The sequence below is a fragment of the Aulonocara stuartgranti genome (assembly GCF_965226115.1).
Source record: "Aulonocara stuartgranti genome assembly, chromosome: 3".
In the NCBI taxonomy this organism is placed as follows: domain Eukaryota; kingdom Metazoa; phylum Chordata; class Actinopteri; order Cichliformes; family Cichlidae; genus Aulonocara; species Aulonocara stuartgranti.
Window position 1 is genome coordinate 48,008,091 of NC_138941.1, and position 21,241 is coordinate 48,029,331.

A 21,241-nucleotide genomic window follows, 5' to 3' on the forward strand; every position below is an offset into this window, starting at 1 on the left:
GAGACAGACAGGAAATGACATATGAAACTAAACTCACATCGTAAACCCAGATAAACAGAAACATGGAACTCTAATAATAGAAATCATAATCATCACCATAACACAACAAGAGAACAAGAACACAATCCCTGATGAAAACTTAAATCAAAACACAATAAACTCAAAATACTGGGTCCAACGGACCCAGAACCGTGACAGTACCCCCCCTCAAAGGGCTGGCTCCCGACAGCCCCAAACAAAAAGCACAAGCACCAAGCCAGGGCGGGCGGAGGGGGCCCAGGAAGGAGGGCCTGAAACACAAAAAACCAGGAGCACGAGAAACCAGAACCAAAACACGAATGTTCACCAGTCCACAACACAGTCAGGGGGCCGACCATGCACACAGCAACGGCGGCGACGGGCAAACAGTTCTGGGGGCCGACCGAGCACACGGCAACGGCGGCGACGGGCAAACAGTTCTGGGGGCCGACCGTGCACACGGCAACGGCGGCGACGGGCAAACAGTTCTGGGGGCCGACCGTGCACACGGCAACGGCGGCGACGGGCAAACAGTTCTGGAGGCCGACCACTTGGAAGGTAGTGGCGGCCACCGAGCAGGTCCGGAGGACGGCCGCGATGCCAGCGGCGGCGACGAACCCTTTCCGGAGGCCATCCCCGAAGGCCATGATGCCTTCTTAGAGACCCGGAAAACGGCCGGCAGAGGCGAGGCAGAACGGGTCGAGCTGGCCCCGACGGCGGTGTGGCAACCGCAGGATCAGACGAAGGCGAAGCCGAGGCTGGACCAGGCGAAGCTGAAGCTGAAGCGGAGGCTGAAGCTGGATCAAGCGTGGATGAAGACACGGAGGCAGGACCAAGCGTGGATGAAGACGCGGAGGGAGGACCAAGCGTGGATGAAGGCGTGGAGGGAGGACCAGACGAGACAGAGGCTGAAGCGGAGGCTGGACCAGACGAGACAGAGGCTGAAGCGGAGGCTGGACCAGACGAGACAGAGGCTGGACCAGACGGGACAGAGGCTGAAGCGGAGGCTGGACCAGACGAGACAGAGGCTGAAGCGGAGGCTGGACCAGGCATGGATGACGGCAGCGGGACGGCTGCGGAACCTGACGGCAGCGGGACGGCTGCGGAACCTGACGGCAGCGGGACGGCTGCGGAACCTGACGGCAGCGGGACGGCTGCGGAACCTGACGGCAGCGACGCTGCAGGCGGTGATGCGAATGGCGGTGATGTGAATGCTGTAGGCGGTGGCGTGAATGCTGCAGGTGATGATGTAGAGATGTGCTGGCTGGGTCCTCCAGGACCGTCAGCAGGTGTGAGGACGTGCTGGCTGGGTCCTCCAGGACCATCAGCAGATGTGAGGATGTGCTGGCTGGGTCCTCCAGGACCCTCAGCTAACGAGGCGTGGTGCTGGGTGGGCTCCTCGGGCCCTCCAGCAGACGTGGCATGAGGCTGGACGGGCTCCTCGGGCCCTCCAGCAGACGTGGCATGAGGCTGGACGGGCTCCTCGGGCCCTCCAGCAGACGAAGCATGAGGCTGGCTGGGTTCTCCTAAACCCCCAGCAGAAGACACTTGAGGCTGGCTGGGTTCTCCAGAACCCCCAGCAGACGAAACATGAGGCTGGACGGGCTCCTCGGGCCCTCCAGCAGACGAAGCATGAGGCTGGCTGGGTTCTCCAGAACCCCCAGCAGACGAAACATGAGGCTGGCTGGGTTCTCCCGAACCCCCAGCAGACAAAACATGAGGCTGGCTGGGTTCTCCCGAACCCCCAGCAGACGAAACTTGAGGCTGGACGGGCTCCTCGGGCCCCCCAGCTGAGATTGACGGCTGAATGGGTCCCTCTGGTCCTCCAGCGGAGGACAGGGGTAGAGGGGCGGACTCACTGGAGCTCTCAGCAGGGGACGACGGCTGAGACTGCTCAGTAAAGTCCTCTAATGAAGCCACTGGTGCTAGCATCTCGACCTCTAGGGGTCCAGAGGTGGCTGGTGACTGGCACCCTACCTCTGGGGAGGCCCTAGAGGGAGCAACTGTCTCTGAGATGGCCAGTTTAAATGAACCAGTTAAAGTCTGTGTGAAGTGTGTTCCCTGCTTGTAATGAGGCTGTGAGGATAAAGGCTGGGTAAGTGAGTGGACAGGCTGCTGAACTGGTGGCAACTGAGCTACAGGTAGCAAAGTAGTAACAGGTGGAGTGGCTGGCTGAACTGATAAGGCTGATGAATCTCTTGCCAACTGGGCTATTGACTGGGCTATGGACTGTAACATGGCGTCTACTGGGTCTGACTGTGACTGTAATGGAGGTGATGATTGAGTGGCTGACTGGGTTAGTGACTGCTGGGCAGCTAACCGAGCTACCGGCTGAGCAGCTGAGTCAACGAACACAGCCCCGGTATAAACAGTCATATGAACTGGTGAAACAGACAGAGCGTCTTTTCCACTCACCACAGCCGGCAGTTCTGAAGTCCTATTCTCCAGCTGTGGGGCGACGCGCCGACGGCGCGATCGTCGCTTCCTCCCGGGCAAAACCTCCAGCGGGCCGGGCAAAACCTCCGGCGGGCCGGGCAAAACCTCCGGCGGGCCGGGCAAAACCTCCGGCGTCCGGCTGGGTTGGGAAGCGATAGCGGCTGGTGGGTGTAGGTGAAGTTCGTGAAGGATGAAGTCTTGCACGAGTGGGTGTAGTGAGTCCAATAGCCAGGGATAATCCGTGAGCAGCTGTTGCAGTCTGGCTTCCAGAACGTGGAGGAATGCTTCTCCCTCATGCTCTAGCCACAGGTTGATTATTTGTGAAGCGGAGTTCGTGATGAGGTCCCGAAGCTCCGTGGGTGGGGTGAATGCCGCTGGATCCATATCTGGCTGGTCCGTACTGTCACGGCGAGTGAGGTGAGCCGTGTGGAGGAAATGAAGGAGGATCCAAGTGCAGGCAGTCGTGAAGGTGTAAAGGTGGTTTATTGAACATGAAAGTAAATACAAACGGCAAATGGAGCTGGAACTAAACTATACTGGGAAACAACTAAACTACAAAGCACAAACCTGAATGAGAACGAGCAGAGGAGAATGACGATGGACAGCAGGGAGAGCACACGGATGTGACATGGTAGATACACAGATGAGACAGGGTGGAATACACAGACGGACCAGCAACAACAATGACGGAAGACATGACTTAAATACACAGAGAACCACAGGGGAATTACACACAGGTGGTGGACACAGCTGGGAATAATCAACAAGACGAGACAAAGGTAAAACTGAACACACTCACATGAGACCCAGACCTTCACAATAAAACAGGAAATGAGAACACCACACCAAGACGCAGACCTGACACTGAGAGACAGACAGGAAATGACATATGAAACTAAACTCACATCGTAAACCCAGATAAACAGAAACATGGAACTCTAATAATAGAAATCATAATCATCACCATAACACGACAAGAGAACAAGAACACAATCCCTGATGAAAACTTAAATCAAAACACAATAAACTCAAAATACTGGGTCCAACGGACCCAGAACCGTGACAATTAGAAGTATTTAGCTGAAGTGTATTTTATTTGTGTTTAGTTCTTTTTTTAACTTGTAGTTCTAAATTGGAAGATTATTGTGATTTTGAAATATAAAAATAAAATTATATCTTATTATTTTTTTCATCGCTCAAAATAAGCGTCACACTCGCGGAAGCCAGTATACCCGCCGAAACGCTGTGCATTTATCGAGACTTTCAACCCCAGGTAGGCCAATTATGGATCTTCTGATCCTTATTATGTCGTTAGCTGTTCTCCACCGTGAACTATGTTAAAAACAAACACCGCTCATGCCTCACAGATGACAGCTTACAGTCCTGCGTGAAGATGAAAGTGACTTCATGCAGCCCCGATTTGCAGGCGCTGTGCGCAGAGGTTCGGGACCATAAGTCTTATTGTATACATATCACGGCAGACCCGACGATGTTTCCATCAACATGCTTTTCAGCATCTCTTTATCGACCACTTTTCACACACGGTTGTTGTACGCATACAGCCGGCTGTAGCTTTTCAGCTCACAGCCCGACACACACCAAAGCAACAGCAGAGAGAGCACAGACTTTGAGGTGGCGAGGCGTGATTGCGGGTGCCGCTCAGGTGCGTCCGACTCCCATGCAGCGGCGCTGCAGCCCCCCCGCCACACACATTAACCAGGTAAAATACATATTTAGGCAGAATTATGCAAATATCCATTTTTCATCTTTTAGCAGCATAGTTCTTTTTTTCCAATTATTTTTTAAAAGTCAGGTCAAGGCTCCAAAAGCCCAAAGGCGATATAAGGGTGGCGGCTCACAACAGTTTTTGTTTGCTACATGGATCATTTTAGTTCAGCTGGGTGTCTTTCCTTTTGTTATATTTCTTTAAGAGTTCAAAATGTGTTAATTACATAAATAAAATGTAATTTTCTCATTAGCACTTCATGGATTTCATAAGTAACGCACCTTAGTTGCTCTGTGGATTCTTTTAAAAAGCAGTTTAACTTTTCTGTTCAAACAAGCCTTTTGTTGATCTACGTATTTTATATTCTTTACATTATTTACATTTGATCTTTTACATTGTGTATAATGTCTATTGATTGTATTGTTTATTTTAATATTTGTGTACAGCGCTTTGTGACTGCCTGTCTGTGAAAAGTGCTTAATAAATAAACTTTACTTACTTACTTTAGTTGTTCACACAAAGCATAAAGGTAAAAAAAAATCAATATATACAGTGTTATCTTCATTTTAGATGTCAAAAAGTATTTGCGGCTCCCAGTGTTTTCTTTTGCGTGAAAACTGGGTCCAAGTGGCTCTTTGGGTGTTAAAGGTTGCTGACCCCTGGGCAAGGGAAAGCATTATGTCAATGAAGGTCCTCACTAAGATTGCTGACCGGGCTTGTGTGTGTGTGTGTGTGTGTCTGTGCGTGAGTGTGTGTCTGTGTGTGAGTGTGTGTGTGCATGATTAAGGGAGACCATACCCCTGAAAGATTTGATAAAGTCTGCAACTTGAAGTTTTCTTAGTTCTTTTCAGGTCTTGTAATTGAAACAATTCAAACAAAGTCTCCTGCTTCAACTTTCTTAATGTGGATGTTCTGCAGTCCTCACAAACTCTGTCATAATACAAATTTGGGAGCTGAATGTCTTTGTAGATCAGGAGTGAATCCATTGGACTTTTTATAGACTGTTTTATTAGTGTTAAAGCTGTGTGGACTGACAGTATTACACCTTTCAGTTTACCGTTCTGCTATAACTTGGAATCTATGGCTGGAAACTTAAAGTATTGTTTGTTTGGTCCCCTTCATATCTTCTCTGTGTTTTGTTTTCAGCTGTGTCCATCATTTTAACTGGATCTGGATCAACTCGATGTTCTGGAAGAGTTGAAGTTTATCACAATAACAGCTGGGGAACAGTCTGTGATGATGGCTGGGACTTAAATGATGCTGAGGTGGTTTGCAGACAGTTAAACTGTGGGTCGGCACTGGAAGTTCCTCATTCAGCTCACTTTGGTGCAGGAACTGGACAGATTTGGCTTGATCATGTGACCTGTTCAGGAAATGAAAGTTCTTTGACTGAGTGTCAGCACAGTGGATTTGGATCAAACAGATGTGAACATGGTCAGGATGCTGCTGTCATCTGTTCAGGTGTGAAAACTGCTGGATCAACATGATATTGCAAGATAGTCTTTTTTGATGTAAGGCTGTATTTAACTGTTTTTCATGTTCTTTCCCTTTTAGATCTGATCAGGTTGGCTGGTTCTGGATCGAGCCGATGTTCTGGCAGAGTTGAAGTTTATCATGATAATGTCTGGGGAACAGTCTCTGATTATAACTGGGACTTAAATGATGCCGAGGTGGTTTGCAGACAGTTAAACTGTGGGTCTGCACTACAAGCTCCTCGATCAGCTTACTTTGGTGCAGGAACTGGACAGATCTGGCTCAGTGGTGTGAGCTGTTCAGGAAATGAAAGTTCTCTAACTGAATGTCAACACCCTGGATGGGGAAATCCCTACTACTACTACTACTACTACAACTACTACAATATACATTATTATGATGCTGGTGTCATCTGTTCAGGTGACATCACTTTTTGGCATGGAACATACTGCATGTTAATGTATTTTTGTGTGATATGTATCTTTGCTTTCTTTAAGAGACATATATTAAAACATCGTTTGTGTCACATGTTTTTCATTAAAAGGTCCAATCAGATTAACTGGATCTGGATCAAGTCGATGTTCTGGCAGAGTTGAAGTTTATCACAATAACAGCTGGGGAACAGTCTGTGATGATGGCTGGGACTTAAATGATGCTCAGGTGGTTTGCAGACAGTTAAACTGTGGGTCGGCACTGGAAGTTCCTCAATCAGCTCACTTTGGTGCAGGAACTGGACAGATCTGGCTTGACAATGTCACCTGTTCAGGAAATGAAAGTTCTCTAACTGAGTGTCAGCACAGTGGATTTGGATCAAACAGATGTGAACATGGTCAGGATGCTGCTGTCATCTGTTCAGGTGAGATATTCTTTTGATTAATAACCTGTTAATATAAACTTTAATCGCCTCCGCCTCTCATTCATGTGCTTGCTAAGGCTCGGCAAATGTGTGAGACAATGAGAAACCCTGGGCACAAAACCTTAGACCACAAAACACACAATCTTGACTTTTTTTCACAGATCATATCTGCGCTTACATTTAGCACAAATTATTTTGTGTGGGAAGACTCTTGCTCTTGACAAAGGCAGTCGCACTTTTCTCCTCTTCCTCCTCTCCCTGCTTAGCCTCTTATGTCCTTGTCTAGTCTCGTGTTTTTTGTATTACTTTTCCCTGGAACATTCTCTCACAGTCTGTTCTCTAAAACCTAAAAGAGGAATTATGGATTTGATCATCTGGTCCCTGAATGCAATTGACACCCCTTTCTCAACGAGAAGTTTGGGCTCGGGTGAGCCTGAGTGCTGAAGATATCTACCTATTCGGAACCATGATAACAGGGTTCTTGCTGATCGGAGCTGGTTTGGCCCTGACTTATCGAAGAATTAAGAAAGCGGAACCGGCTGTTCAAACCCCCACAAGGCTGCCCACTGGGATTGAAACGATGGGACGAGGCGTGAGTTTCTCAAAATGGGCTCATTGAGTGCAGCAATTACAAGATCTTGGAGAAGCTTACGGCTGCTGTGAATACGCAGAACAAGACCTCTGAGTGTACATTGGATTCAATCTTGGAGCAGCTCACTGTGGTCGTAAGTTCTCAGAATAGGCTCTTTGAGCACAAGAATGACAACATCACGGAGCTTAAGGTTGATAACATCATGGAGAATCTCACGGCTCTCCAACGGGAGATTGAGAGACCAGTGTTGGACTGTTAGAAAAGCTTTGAAATTCATATGAGTTGTTCGCACTAAAGTAAAAAACACCATCACTTCATGCGGATACCCCCTCGGTGCCAGCTGCGGCCTCAAGGCTGGAGCCAAACAAGAACACGACTGTGTTTAGAGTGTTCTTCCCATTCTATGCAAGGCCACCTGGGTTGGCTGGAAGACTGTTTACTTAGCCTGGCAGGGCGAAGGACACTGTCTCAGCTGAACTCTGGACACACACACACATGCACACAGACATATATACACATGCAGATGTACACTCATCCCCCCTACCCCCCAAACGCCTTCGACGCTTATTACCCTCCGATGCTGACGGTGGATCAAGGAGACCAGCGCATAGGCTGCAGGCCCGGATGTACTGACTAAATCGGCTGTCTCTCACCCTTTACCCATCCCTGTTGCTTGTCATGTGTTTCTTTGGTGTATTAAGAGTTTTTTTTCATGTGCTATGTGCAGAGGTGTTTTTTTCTGTTCTCAAACTGATCTCCCTATTGCAGCTCAGTCTGGGGGGAGTTATTTTTTTTCTCCTTATCTTTCCTCATGTTGTGCTTTTTCCATGTTATACCCCTCTGACCTGTCTTCCCCATGTGATGTTTGTGTAATGTATGTAATGGTCGGAAGGGTAACACGGCGCTGGCACGGTTGGCAGCCTTAACCCAATTTCCCTCGGGATGAATAAAGTATGATCAGTCAATCAATCAATCAATCAATACTGTGGCAACACAAGAAACCTTTTTAAAAACAAAAAGTGGTGAGGTGACTCTCACTTGATGGGAGTTGGTTCTTCTGATTCACTACAAAGTGAATGACACATCACTACTGAGGAATATTTGATTGGGGAAATGTTGAACCTTTCTCTAAAAATGCAGCTTTGATCTAAAGAGAAATACAGTAAAGTTTAACCCTTTAAAGCCGGTCGGAGTGGGCACGCTCTGTTTTGCGTAACTATTTTTAAATCACTGTAGCACTGCAACCATGTAAGCTAGCGCAATAATTTTTTTGCACATGAAACCGGAGGAGTTGTACTTGCATCTTATGCCATCAGCTTGTCCTCGGTCACGGTTTCCTTCCACATGTAGCTTTGCAAAAATTGCATAAAAAGCACTTGCAGCAACAAAAAAATAATATTCCAGAAACACGCTTTGCCGATCCGATCAGCTGTTCATAACACTTCCTACGTTGGAATAGACGTCAGCGCGAACTATTGCATGTCCACTATTACCTGCATGAAACCGGAAGTGACGTCATTTTCGCAGAAATGTAGTTCTTTACCTTCAGGGCCTTATGAGCCTATACTGATGTTTTTAAAAGTTATGTTTGACTTTATGACCCTTCTGTATCATTTCTGGGATGCTTACAACTCAAATTACACTTCTGGAAATAGTTTAAATTGATGCATATGCTGTTTTTTTTTGCAAATTTGCATTATAATATTTATTTTCGTTTTTTCCTGCAGTATATAAAAATTGGTGTATTTCAAAAGTAAAACTATGAAGCCTCTTAAATTTCTCTAACTAGAAATATATGTTAAAAAAACAAAAACGATTTTCAATTTTTTGTAGTTTATTGCACTTTTTTGCAATTTATGTAGTTACTATGCACTTAATGCATACATATTATTAAAATTTGGGTTATAGTGGTTGTATTTAAGTATAGCAACTTGAAATGCTCCCAAAAATGGCACTACAGCATGTAAAAATATAATATAAGCTCTGGGGGACTTGGTTCTATGGTAGGTCTTAAAGGGTTAAAGAACTTACAAGATTACAGATACAGGGAGTGCAGAATTATTAGGCAAGTTGCATTTTTGAGGAATAATTTTATTATTGAACAACAACCATGTTCTCAATGAACCCAAAAAACTCATTAATATCAAAGCTGAATGTTTTTGGAAGTAGTTTTTAGTTTGTTTTTAGTTTTAGCTATTTTAGGGGGATATCTGTGTGTGCAGGTGACTATTACTGTGCATAATTATTAGGCAACTTAACAAAAAACAAATAAATACCCATTTCAATTATTTATTTTTACCAGTGAAACCAATATAACATCTCCACATTCACAAATATACATTTCTGACATTCAAAAACAAAACAAAAACAAATCAGTGACCAATATAGCCACCTTTCTTTGCAAGGACACTCAAAAGCCTGCCATCCATGGATTCTGTCAGTGTTTTGATCTGTTCACCATCAACATTGCGTGCAGCAGCAACCACAGCCTCCCAGACACTGTTCAGAGAGGTGTACTGTTTTCCCTCCTTGTAAATCTCACATTTGATGATGGACCACAGGTTCTCAATGGGGTTCAGATCAGGTGAACAAGGTGGCCATGTCATTAGTTTTTCTTCTTTTATACCCTTTCTTGCCAGCCACGCTGTGGAGTACTTAGACGCGTGTGATGGAGCATTGTCCTGCATGAAAATCATGTTTTTCTTGAAGGATGCAGACTTCTTCCTGTACCACTGCTCGAAGAAGGTGTCTTCCAGAAACTGGCAGTAGGACTGGGAGTTGAGCTTCACTCCATCCTCAACCCGAAAAGGCCCCACAAGCTCATCTTTGATGATACCAGCCCAAACCAGTACTCCACCTCCACCTTGCTGGCATCTGAGTCGGACTGGAGCTCTCTGCCCTTTACCAATCCAGCCACGGGCCCATCCAAAATAGCAAAATAGGAATGATTTTGGTCAGCTGGGAGGGACTCCCAAGTTCAATTCAATTCTATTTTATTTCTACAGCGCCAAATCACAACAACAGTCACCTCAAGGCGCTTTATATTGTAAGGTAGACCCTACAATAATACATACTGTACAGAGAAAAACCTAACAATGATATTGTCATGTTCTTGGGTCTGTGACCCAGTGAATTGAATTGTTTATTACATGTTTCCCACATTATTACTGTCGGTGTTTTGGTTTTGTATTTCTAGGTCCTAGGTTTTGTTCCCTTTGCCCCCTCATGTTACTCTGTGCTCCCTCTGTTCTGTGTCTAGTCTACCCTGCCTGTGTGTTCCCTCTGTGTGTGTATATAAGTGTTTCCTTCTGCTTGTTGCTGGTTCATTTGTGTTGTCTCCCCATGGCTGTATCCCAATTCTGGGTCTGCAGCCTTAAAGTACGCAGCCTTAATGGTCCTCAAAGACCGCTAAGGCTGAAAGTGCGAGGCTTGTAGGCTTGTGAAATGGGACAGTCTAGCCTCCGTCGCGCTGCCCAGGTTGCCTAGCAACCATGATACTAACAGCTGGAAACGTTTCATACAGCTTTGTTTGACAGAAATGAAGGAGAACATATTTTGTTCATTTGTTTCTACATGAGCTCTGTGTGATTTGATAAGTATCTGAGGCTGAGACCACAGGACTGTAAAACATGATTTTTGGGCTTAATTTCTGTACTGAACAGTCATTTAAGATTAGCTAGTAAATAACAATTAGCTAATGTTGTTCATGAGACTAAAGTCATCTCACTTTGGTAATGTAAATATAATATGGCCAATATTATAGTTATTATATTAATCATTATTAGCTATTACAGCAGTAATTGGCCCAATGCTTACGTATATGTGGAAAAAGCAAATGTACGAGCTGTGATAACTGTTGCTGATAGAATGAAGAGTAGACTGATATATTAAATATTCCTTTATTGGGTGAGAAATCATATCATGTCATAACTGCTTTAAGTCATACAGAATACATAGAAATCTGTTGGTGATCATGGATGTTTTCACACATTTCCACGCTGTCAGATTCCACTGGTGGAGTTGAGCATAACTTGCTTTTCGCAAGTTTATCGCCGCTCGTCATCCACGCCTCCCGCTGAACGCGTAGCGCTACTTTGAAGTTTGTTTTTCGCACTACTTCGTACGGCACTACGTTGCCTGGTGGACGGACATGTGACCAACATACCACTCTTGAATCCCGATCCTTCTGCCAGGCAACGTAGTGCCGTACAACAGCGGAAAAAACAAAACAAATCCTCTTACGATATCACAAAAATCATGGACAATCCATAGAAAAGCCGCACCTGACTAAAAGCCACAGGGTTCAAAGCTTGTGCAAAAAGTAGTGGCTTATAGCCCGACAATTACGGTGTATATTTTCCCAAAAATACTGATAGACCTACATTTCCTTACACTGAAAATCTTTCTGTACACCACCACCATAAAACATCACACCAATTTCTTTGTCATAATAAAAGAGTCATAATTCCTAACAAAAAATCTGCATTTTCTATTTGTTACTAAAGGCTCACTCATGGCTATCACTTCAAACTGATGAGTTGATGTTTTTAAATAATTTTCAGTTTTAACAATAATAATAATACTTCTACTATTTAAATGCAAGATATAAATAACCTCCAAATTTATATTGTTAAATTGATTGTTGGAATAATGTTCAGAATGGTTTGTATCATTATAATAAAAATTTGCATCAAAATCACTGTTGTTTTCAAAATTAAATCATTTATGTTCAATTGGATCAGCTGCAGCTGCCCAGCCAAGGAAACTCATGTGTTTGAGCTCATGCCAGAGAAGGTTTGGACTTCTGTAGTTAGTGAGTTAGTGAGCTCTTTAGAAAGATCCATTCTTTCATAGATGCTATTTTTAACAATTTTAACAATAGATGCTATATGCTATTTTTTTTTTTAATCAAGAGATATGGGCCTGTACTTCTGTCCAAATAGCAAATTCTTAAGATGATGTATGTAAACCGTTATTGTGTTGTTTTCCTGGGTATTAAAAATAAATAATTAAATGTTTTATCTTGGTTTACAGGTATTTCTCCAAGTCCAACAAACCCTCCCGGTATGAAAAAAATCCATTTTCTTCTAATTATTGCTTTTACTTTAAATTTAACAGGGTGGGATAATTGTATGGCACCAATCTTCATTCACTTTAGAAAAAACAAGAAGTGTGTGCATATGTTTGATTTTTTTTTAAATTTACAGAAGTTTGCTATGAAATATGTTTCAAAAATTCTATAGCTGTAGTGACAAATATGTTGTGTATGAGAGACATCACCATATGTTATAACACATTTAATTTAACCTCCTAGGACCTGGCGTCCAGATATGTGGACATCACATTTTGGGTTGTCTAGACCAAATTACTAAATTTTGCTCTACAAGGGCCTGATATCCACTTACAAGGACGTTATACTGCCACTGTTCTATCGAAATTTAAACCGAATGTCCTCATATGTGGATCTCATTTTTCTCAGAAACAAAAATCAGGTTAAAAAAAATCACATAGTTCTTTGTTTTTAAATTCATCAGGTCCCAATCAGCCAAAATAGCAAAGAGAAATTAAAAATGCATGCCACGAAAGAGTTCGGGTCTTGGGAGGTTAAAGCACGAATGTCTATTTACCACAGATTACTGTAACATGACAGCTTTTTCAATAGTCGTTAACTTGTAAAGTCTCAATAGAAGTAGAGACATAGAGATAAATGTGATATAAAAATAAAAAAAATATGTGAAATTGTTTCTCGTAATTGTGAAAGAGTTTTGTGATTTTCTCCTTGTCTCCTCTACAGAGCCAGTGAAGTTTATTATAGACTTGAACTTGCTCTTCCCAATATCCAGTCTGCCCCCAAATTTCATTGATCTATTCAGAGGCTATGTGAGAAATGTGTCCTTCCCCCAAACCATCACTGAGTCTTTAATACTAGAAGACTTGAACTTCTCCACATGTAAGAATTTTGTGCTCAGTCACATTTAAATGTGTTCATACTCTGGTGCATGATTTATGAGCTGTGTTTGGTCATTCTCTTAAATGTCTTAATCAGGGTGCTATCCAAACTCCACTGGAGGACTGCAGTGTCAATGTGAGGACCAGTTTGCCTGGTCATGTGACAAATGTGGCCTATACGGTGCATGCAATAATGTCACCTCCCAAACCTGTGAATGCATCAAAGGGCTTCCTCCTGGTGGAGAGTTCTGTGAACCAATCACAAGTAAGCAGCTTGTAGCTGAAGAAATAGAATAATTTTCAAATCCAATCCTCTGAACTGCTCATCTTAGAGGAGATGCAGGGAATACAAAAGAGTGTCTCTGGGTGCTCTGTTTTTTATGCTCTGCCAAGTGCCTACTCACCTTCCTCCTCTGTCTCCCCCCATCTAGACATCCAATCATGTTGGTTACATAAAATCATCCAATGTCCAGCCACACCCTATCCGTCTCTCTATATCTATCTCCATCCTCCCAGTCTAAACTCTAAAATCACTACATTACATTTTTTATGTTATTCTTCACATAGAAATTCCACCACTTCAACATTCAGTCATATATGGTTATACTCTATCTTTAGTACATTCTCACATGAACAGTCATTTTAACGTAATCTCTTTTTAATCCAGAAATCGTTCTTTTAATTTTTCTCTTTATAACTGTGTATATATTATATAAGCCAGACATTCTTTAGTGGCTCTTGTGTATAGCTGCCACCCATTCTCCCACAATTATATCTTTCAAGGATGTTTCCAGCCAGACTTTTAGTGAAAGGGTTGTTATTAGAATCATCATCATGGTTTATTTTTTGTTATTCTTTATAATGTTTTTAACTTAAACCAACTTATTTTTTACATAACTGATTGCATTCTGACCAGTACTGAGTATAATGTGTGGCAAAATGCTTGTGTCCATATTTAATATGTTTTAAATCTGGTGCTGATTATGACTGAAATTACCGTTTTACAGGGAGAAGAAAATGAAATATTTAAAATTTTATCTTCATTCACAGGTATCTCTCCATGTCCAACAACAACTCCTGGTATGACAAACATCTTGGTTATTTATGCATTTATTCATTTATTTATTGCAGGGATAAAGTTCGACCAATTATGTAGTAATAAAACTTACGAAAGATAAGCATTACAGTTCGTTCATGAATCAATTATTTGTAGTGGTGCAACCGATTACGGTTGATCCATAATCTGAACCGATCCCACTCCACGGTTCGGCACGCACGTGATCCGAAGATTCGAAAAAGAAGAAAAAAAGTATGTGTATGGTGGTGTGGTGGGTCTGTTAAGTGATAGTTATGGCCAGCGCTAGTGGTCCAAGTGGAGAAGCAGAGGAGTTTGCGGTATTTAAGCAGCGCTTTGCTGCCCAATCCGACCGGACTAAAGCTATTACAAAAGCTACTGGGGTGTTTAGCTGCAGACGGGAGGCCGTATTTCATTGTGCAAAACAAGGGGTTTAAACTATGATGCACGTTCTTGAGCCACGCAATGATATCCCGTTCGCGTCCACTTTAGTGGCAAGATCGTTCAGACCTCCAGAGCAACGGAAGTGCGATATAATGAGCGGTATGTATTATAGACCCTGTGCACGAGAAAATGCTAAGTTCCTGGTTTGAGACCGGATGTAGGGTTGTACATTTCTGGTAGCTTTACTTTGCGGTCAATCGCTACTAAGATATACTCCAAAATCATGTCCAAAACTCGAAAACGGAAAGATCGTGTTAAGTTACAAAGAGCAGAAGGTGGGAACACTCACCACTGTGTGTCATAAAAAATCTAATGATCAATTTTGACGTTTAAAGAGTTTAGATCGATCAGCTGTTTACATCACTCAACACAAGCAGAACTGCATTACTGCAGCAGAAGACACATCATCCACATTCAGAAGCACATCTCTGTATAGTGACTGGTCTTATGATTTAAACAGGCAAATGTTCAGCATTCAAACTACAGCTGAAGAATAGTCAAACCAGATGTTTCCCCGTTATGTCGAGATCAGCTAGTCAAGTACACACCTACACAGCATGTCAACAAGCCGTGAAAAAAAGCCACACAAAAAATGAATGATTGCTGGTAACGGTTTCTATACATTAGTATTTATGAAGGGTATGTTGTGAATTACCTTCAAAATTACAGTGGTCCCTCACTATAACACGGTTCGCTGCGTGTCCTGCGTCCTGATCGCTGCAGATGGTCTCCTCCGTGACGTCTCTCCTGTACAGTACAGAATCGCTGCATCGATTGCTAGCAGTGTGACTCTGAAGTGCAGTACTGTATGTCCACGATGTCCACGAAACGTTTTGCACCGTCAAAAAATAAAATTGGCTACTTGATTTCACCTATCGCTGGTTATTTTTAGAACATAACACCCGCGATAAACGAGGGACAGCTGAGAAATATAACATTTGAATCCCTTTTCTCTTTTGCTCTGAGGCGCGGGGGAAAATATCGACAAGTCGATGAACATCATTTACAGATATATTGGGTAAATGCCCAAGACATAAACCAGGCGTGAATAGGACACCGGAAACAAAGCTCCCCACAGGAGTTTCCGCACCGGAAGTAGCATATGCTAACGTGCACGTAGGGTCTACCTTAACAATATAAAGCGCCTTGAGGCGACTGTTGTTGTGATTTGGCGCTTTATAAATAAAATGGAATTGAATAGAATTGAGTGATACAAAGACTGTACTGCCCTAATTTTTTTATATAATTGCGTGGAATGAGTCTTGAGTTGAATGTTTTTAACAGGCAAAAAATACTTCAATACGTAAATGTTAAACTTTTGTGTTTTTTCTTTTTTTGCTGATCCAAAAATCCGATCTGTGACTTAAAACCTTCATCCGATCCGAACCGTGAGATTTTTGATCCGTTGCACCACTAATTATTTATATATTAGGTTGTCTCATGTAACGAATGAGGAGAGCTGACTGGAGTAAATTATTGGAAAACAAAGCTAAACTCCTTGATAATCTGACATATACACTGCTTAACACAATATCTTATATTAAATGACATCTCCCATCATTGTAACAGGTCTATGTGATGAATTTTCCCCTTTTTTCCTTCACAGCACCAATGGACTTTGATATAGTCCTTGAATTACACATCCCAGCATCCAGTGTGGCCCCAGATTTCAGTGATGTACTCAGACACATTGTGAGAAATGTCTCCCTAACCCAAACCATCACTGAGTCTTTAACACTGAAAAACCTGACCTTCACCACATGTAAGGACTTGATCTTAATTGACGTTTGTACTCAGTCATATGTAATAGTGTTCATTTGATCCCGCATGACTTATGAACTGTGTGTGTTGTCTTAAAAAGGGTGCTATCCAAACTCCACTGGAGGGCAGCAGTGTCAGTGTGAGGACCAGTTTGCTTGGTCATGTGACAAGTGTGAAGTATACGGTGCCTGTAGTGATGTCATCTCCCCAATATGTGGGTGCATAAAAGGACTTCCTTCTACTGGAGAGTTCTGTGAGCCAATCACAGGTAAGCACTGAAATCTTCTAGCTGTTGCTACAGAAAAGTGCTTTCACCAAAGACCTTAATGAATGTATCTGACCAGCGTGTGTTCATCAACATATAGTTATGGTTACTTAGAATCACTTATTAAACATATGCTTCACTGTAAACTCTCTATAGTTAGAAATAATGGTGTGTTCTTGTTTCCTTTGTCTCTTTTTCATGTGTTTTTGGATTTTCTTCTTTGCTGTTAATTATTTTTTGTCATTCACTAGAAAATGAACATTTTAAAAGTATAATTTCCCTCTACAGATGTTTCTTCATGTCCAACAACAACTCCTGGTATGTGAACATTCTTCTTGCGTCATTGTTCCTTCTTTGAAGTATTGTTTTGCCGTAAATATCATTACAAAAAAAATGTGTAGTCACTGTATTTTACGGAAGTGTAGAGCTGCCACCCAGGGAAAAGAAAAATCGAGCCTATATCACGTCATAACGTGAAAAGTTTACTGTTGTAACATTACACTCTTCATGTTTGAACAATATACTATCATGCAAATACAATATACATAATTATCATGTTCGTGAAATATAATATTTATATTGTATGAACATAAAAGTTTTTTGTTATAACGTGATAGTAGTGATAGTATATTGTACAACCATGAAAAGTATATTGTTAGAACAATAAACTTTTCACGTTATAATTAGAGATGGACCGATCCGATATTACGTATCGGTCCGATACTGACCTAAATTACTGGATCGGATATCGGAGAAAAATAAAAAATGTAATCCGATCCATTAAATATCACGAAAGCACCTCACAAAACTTGCAACACGCCGTAACTCACCTCAGAACGTTAGCACGTCGGAGCAGTATGCATCACGTGATAGAGCAGCTGTGGCATGCGGGACCTGTGGTGGTCTGGATAGCATGTGGAGCTTCGCTAGCAACCCGGCATTTCATCTCCGACAAAGTTATCCCCGAGAGAAGTAAAGCAAGTGTGTAAGTCCATCTCTGAATGTTTGTAAAGCATTCCTGCGTTAAGCTTAACAAACGATATATGGAGCGACTGCCTCTTCTGGCTGCTACTTCAATCATGAAACTGCTTAATGATCAGCTGATCAGCTTTTCTGTCGCAAGTCCGTCTCTCTTGTTTGTTTTTGGCCCACTTTGCACCAGAAAGAGGAAACCAGCGGATAAACAACAGCAGCACATTTAAGCTTGATAAGCTGTTGTTAGAATTTATTTAATATTACTTTCTACACCAGGATCTTTTTCTACGTAGCTGACGCTGGTAACTGAGCAGGGGCGGATCTAGCAAAGTTTAGCCAGGGGGGCCGATAGGGCATGAACAGGGAAAAGGGAGCACAAAGACATACTTTTCTTTCTTATTCTCATTTAAAATGTCGAGCTTTTAATAAATAATTATCTGACACCCAAAGTTTTAATTTGATGTAAAATGAATAGAAGTCCATTACTGTATATAGTAACTATTAAGTCTAATATATATATATACCTAACTAATATATAAGCTATAGTACGAATATGTAAGCTATAGTACTTTTTCCTTTGGGAAGGTACCATCTGTGCAGACTGCAATTTTGTTGAAGAAAGATGTTGAATCTATTTAATATTTCTTGAAAAATAATTGATTTCTGTGCATTTTTTTTCACACTGCATCAAATTAAGGTTGATTACGTCGATTAAGCATCATGAGGTGGAGCGTGAGGGGTGGTTCCCTATTTTTTATTTATTTATTTTTGTTGTTGCTGGGAGTTGGAACCCTATTAGTTAGGTTGCTTAATATTTACGCTAAGTACTCTTTAAAATACCAGAATAGGGAGGATGGTGTAGATTTAAGTTTATTAGATTGATCAGTATTGCTGAACTATGAAATTTTTTTTTGCATACAGGTATAACAGAATAGCTTTAGTGTAGTTGTTGTTTTAAACTTGAGTATGAACTTATACAAAATGCAGCAAGATATTTAAAAAAAACTGTTTTGTTGATTAAAAAACACTATATCGGATTCATATCGGTATCGGCAGATATCCAAATTTATGATATCGGTATCGGTATCTGACATAAAAAAGTGGTATCGTGCCATCTCTAGTTATAATGTGATATACCTCTATTTTTCTTTTGCCTGGGTGGCAGCTCTACACTTCCGTAATATATAACAACAACACTTTCAGTGTTCTTAGTTTGAAATGTAAAACAGTATGCTGAAATCTAAACTGCTGCTTTTTTCCTGTTTTTATAGTCATAACACCATCAACAACATTAACCACAGCAACAACCGGTATGGCGTTTGAAATGTAAAGTAAAGAATGAATGTCTGTGTGTGAGCTCCAGATCATCAGTTCCTCTGTAAAATCTAAGACATGAATCCCTTTTTTTTGTACCAACACAGCTATTTATTTGGCTGCATTAGAAAAGAGAAATTTGAAATATAAGAAAGGTATGCTGAAATCTGAACTACTGCTTTGTTTTTCTGAGTTTTTCAGTCCCAACCAGTGTTGGGCAAGTTACTTTGAAAAAGTAATTAATCATAGTTACTAGTTACTTCTTTAAAAAAGTAACTGAGTTACAAGATTCTAAAATAAATTAATTACTTGAAAAGTAACTATTGTTTTACTTAAAAAAAAAGTTTAACCCTCTGGGGTCCAGGGTATAATTGGACATTTTTAACAACTTTTGATTTTACCTCTACAGTTCACTTTTAAAAACGATTTACTTTGCCTTGTTTGGTATCATCCTTTTCAGCACAACCTCACGTGTCTGAATTTACAGTTTTGTTTTCATTTTGACATACTGTATTAACACAATTGATCTAAAATCAGACAAAAAACATAACATCCAAGTAGAAAAAGTTATATTTTTTACTGTAACAACCACAAACATTTTTAATGAATCATATTTCATAACTTTAAATGCAAATATAAATTGTCAATTTTAAAATCATATGCACAAGTTTTGCAAACAACAAAATTATTTGCAGCCATTCAACTTTCACCCTTAAAAAAAACAAAAACATTTAAAGCTATTTACATAACAATCAGGTGTCCTGCATTCAATAAGATGCCACACAAATTATTTGTGCGACTCCCAAAAAATCATTTCTGTCGACTATAAAGGAGAACATCACAGCCTGATACCTGCAGGTCTGACAGCAGCAGGTGTATCACTCCTGTTTCTACCTGGAGACAGCAGTCGCCTCATTGGTCTGACACACAACACCAACCTATCCACAACACACACTAAATACACAAGACAACACATTAACTACACGCTCCAAACACGCTAAACGTCACACATCTCTCACATCACAAAAATCTCTCTCTCTCTCTTTCTCTCTCGCTGTCACTCCTAAAACCTCCCCCTCTTCCTAAACAACCAAATGTCATGTTTTCATATCATTTTTTGATTGGTCGACATGGTGCATTTTTTCACCAACATGAAAGGTCTGTTTTTTGTTTAGTTTTTTTTTAATTTTTTGCTCATAAGCAGAGAGTGCTTGCTGCGCTGTCCTTGGACAGTAAACATGATGAAACTATTGAGGAAAAAACTCTGCGTATATATTGTTTATCATGACTCTGGTTTTACGTGGCCTATCAACACAATTTAAAAACTGGTATATATCACCTTGTTGCTTTGTCATCTTAAAGTGGTCATGTGATTGGCTTACCATGACTACTTTATTCTTCCTCAGTCAAACAGCAGCACTCATGTGATTGTTTTGCCCCCTTTGCTTCAGGTGCTGTGCCAAAAAGCAATTGTCTGCCAGAAAGTGATTGCCGTCCGCGGGAACGCGCGCAGCTGCTTAAAGCTGTAGCACGTAGATTAGAGCATTTTCAGATGAAAACGCAGTTTTCAAACCTGTCCGGGCTAGTGTGGACGTACCCTTAGTGAGCTCTTTAGAATGATCCATTCTTTCATAAATGTTTGAAAAAGGTGACTGCATGGCTAGGTGCTCTTTTATACACCTGTCACAATGGAGCTGAAAAAAATCTAAAATAAAAAATTAAGAGATGTGGCCCTTCACTTCTGTACTTCTTTTAGTCCTGTACGTCTCAAAAGAAGTAGAAACATCTTAGATGGGGTGTTTGTTCATAAACAATTTATGTAAATGTTGTTTCTCATAATTGTGAAAGTTTTGTGATGATTTTCTCCTTGTCCCCTCTACAGAGCCAGTGGAGTTTAATATAGACTTGAACTTGCTCTTCCCAATATCCAGTCTGCCCCCAAATTTCATTGATCTATTCAGAGGCTATGTGAGAAATGTGTCCTTTCCCCAAAACATCACTGGGTCTTTAATAATAGAAGACTTGAACTTCACCACATGTAAGAATTTTGTGCTCAGTCACATTTAAATGTGTTCATACTCTGGTGCATGATTTATGAGCTGTGTTTGGTGATTGTCTTAAATGTCTTTATCAGGGTGCTATCCAAACTCCACTGGAGGACTGCAGTGTCAGTGTGAGGACCAGTTTGCCTGGTCATGTGAGAAGTGTGGCCGATACGGTGCATGCAGTAATGTCACCTCCCAAACCTGTGAATGCATCAAAGGGCTTCCTCCTGGTGGAGAGTTCTGTGAACCAATTGCAAGTAAGCCTCTGTCACAGCCAGTTTCTAACTCCTTGCTCTGCAGCACAGACACCCC

The 21,241-nt window shown here is 41.7% G+C and overlaps 2 protein-coding genes across 2 annotated transcripts in view; one reads left to right on the forward strand and one right to left on the reverse strand.

The window, feature by feature from the left end:
• Positions 1 to 21,241, forward strand: part of LOC309697527 (uncharacterized protein) — a 125,953-nt gene that overhangs the window by 29,930 nt on the left and 74,782 nt on the right. The window contains exons 21-32 of the mRNA XM_082519495.1: positions 5,327 to 5,641; positions 5,735 to 6,073; positions 6,198 to 6,509; positions 12,136 to 12,165; positions 12,896 to 13,051; positions 13,148 to 13,315; positions 14,101 to 14,130; positions 16,176 to 16,331; positions 16,431 to 16,598; positions 16,884 to 16,913; positions 20,767 to 20,922; positions 21,019 to 21,186. Of these exons, the coding sequence (XP_082375621.1) occupies positions 5,327 to 5,641; positions 5,735 to 6,073; positions 6,198 to 6,509; positions 12,136 to 12,165; positions 12,896 to 13,051; positions 13,148 to 13,315; positions 14,101 to 14,130; positions 16,176 to 16,331; positions 16,431 to 16,598; positions 16,884 to 16,913; positions 20,767 to 20,922; positions 21,019 to 21,186 (2,028 nt within the window). The remainder of the gene's footprint in view (positions 1 to 5,326; positions 5,642 to 5,734; positions 6,074 to 6,197; positions 6,510 to 12,135; positions 12,166 to 12,895; positions 13,052 to 13,147; positions 13,316 to 14,100; positions 14,131 to 16,175; positions 16,332 to 16,430; positions 16,599 to 16,883; positions 16,914 to 20,766; positions 20,923 to 21,018; positions 21,187 to 21,241) is intronic.
• LOC309698391 (uncharacterized protein) lies at positions 675 to 1,950 on the reverse strand (the record flags this gene model as incomplete). The annotated part of the gene is made up of 4 exons (XM_082520790.1): positions 675 to 791; positions 841 to 971; positions 1,032 to 1,634; positions 1,878 to 1,950. 4 exons carry the CDS (start codon positions 1,948 to 1,950, stop codon positions 675 to 677), a joined length of 924 nt encoding a protein of 307 aa, XP_082376916.1.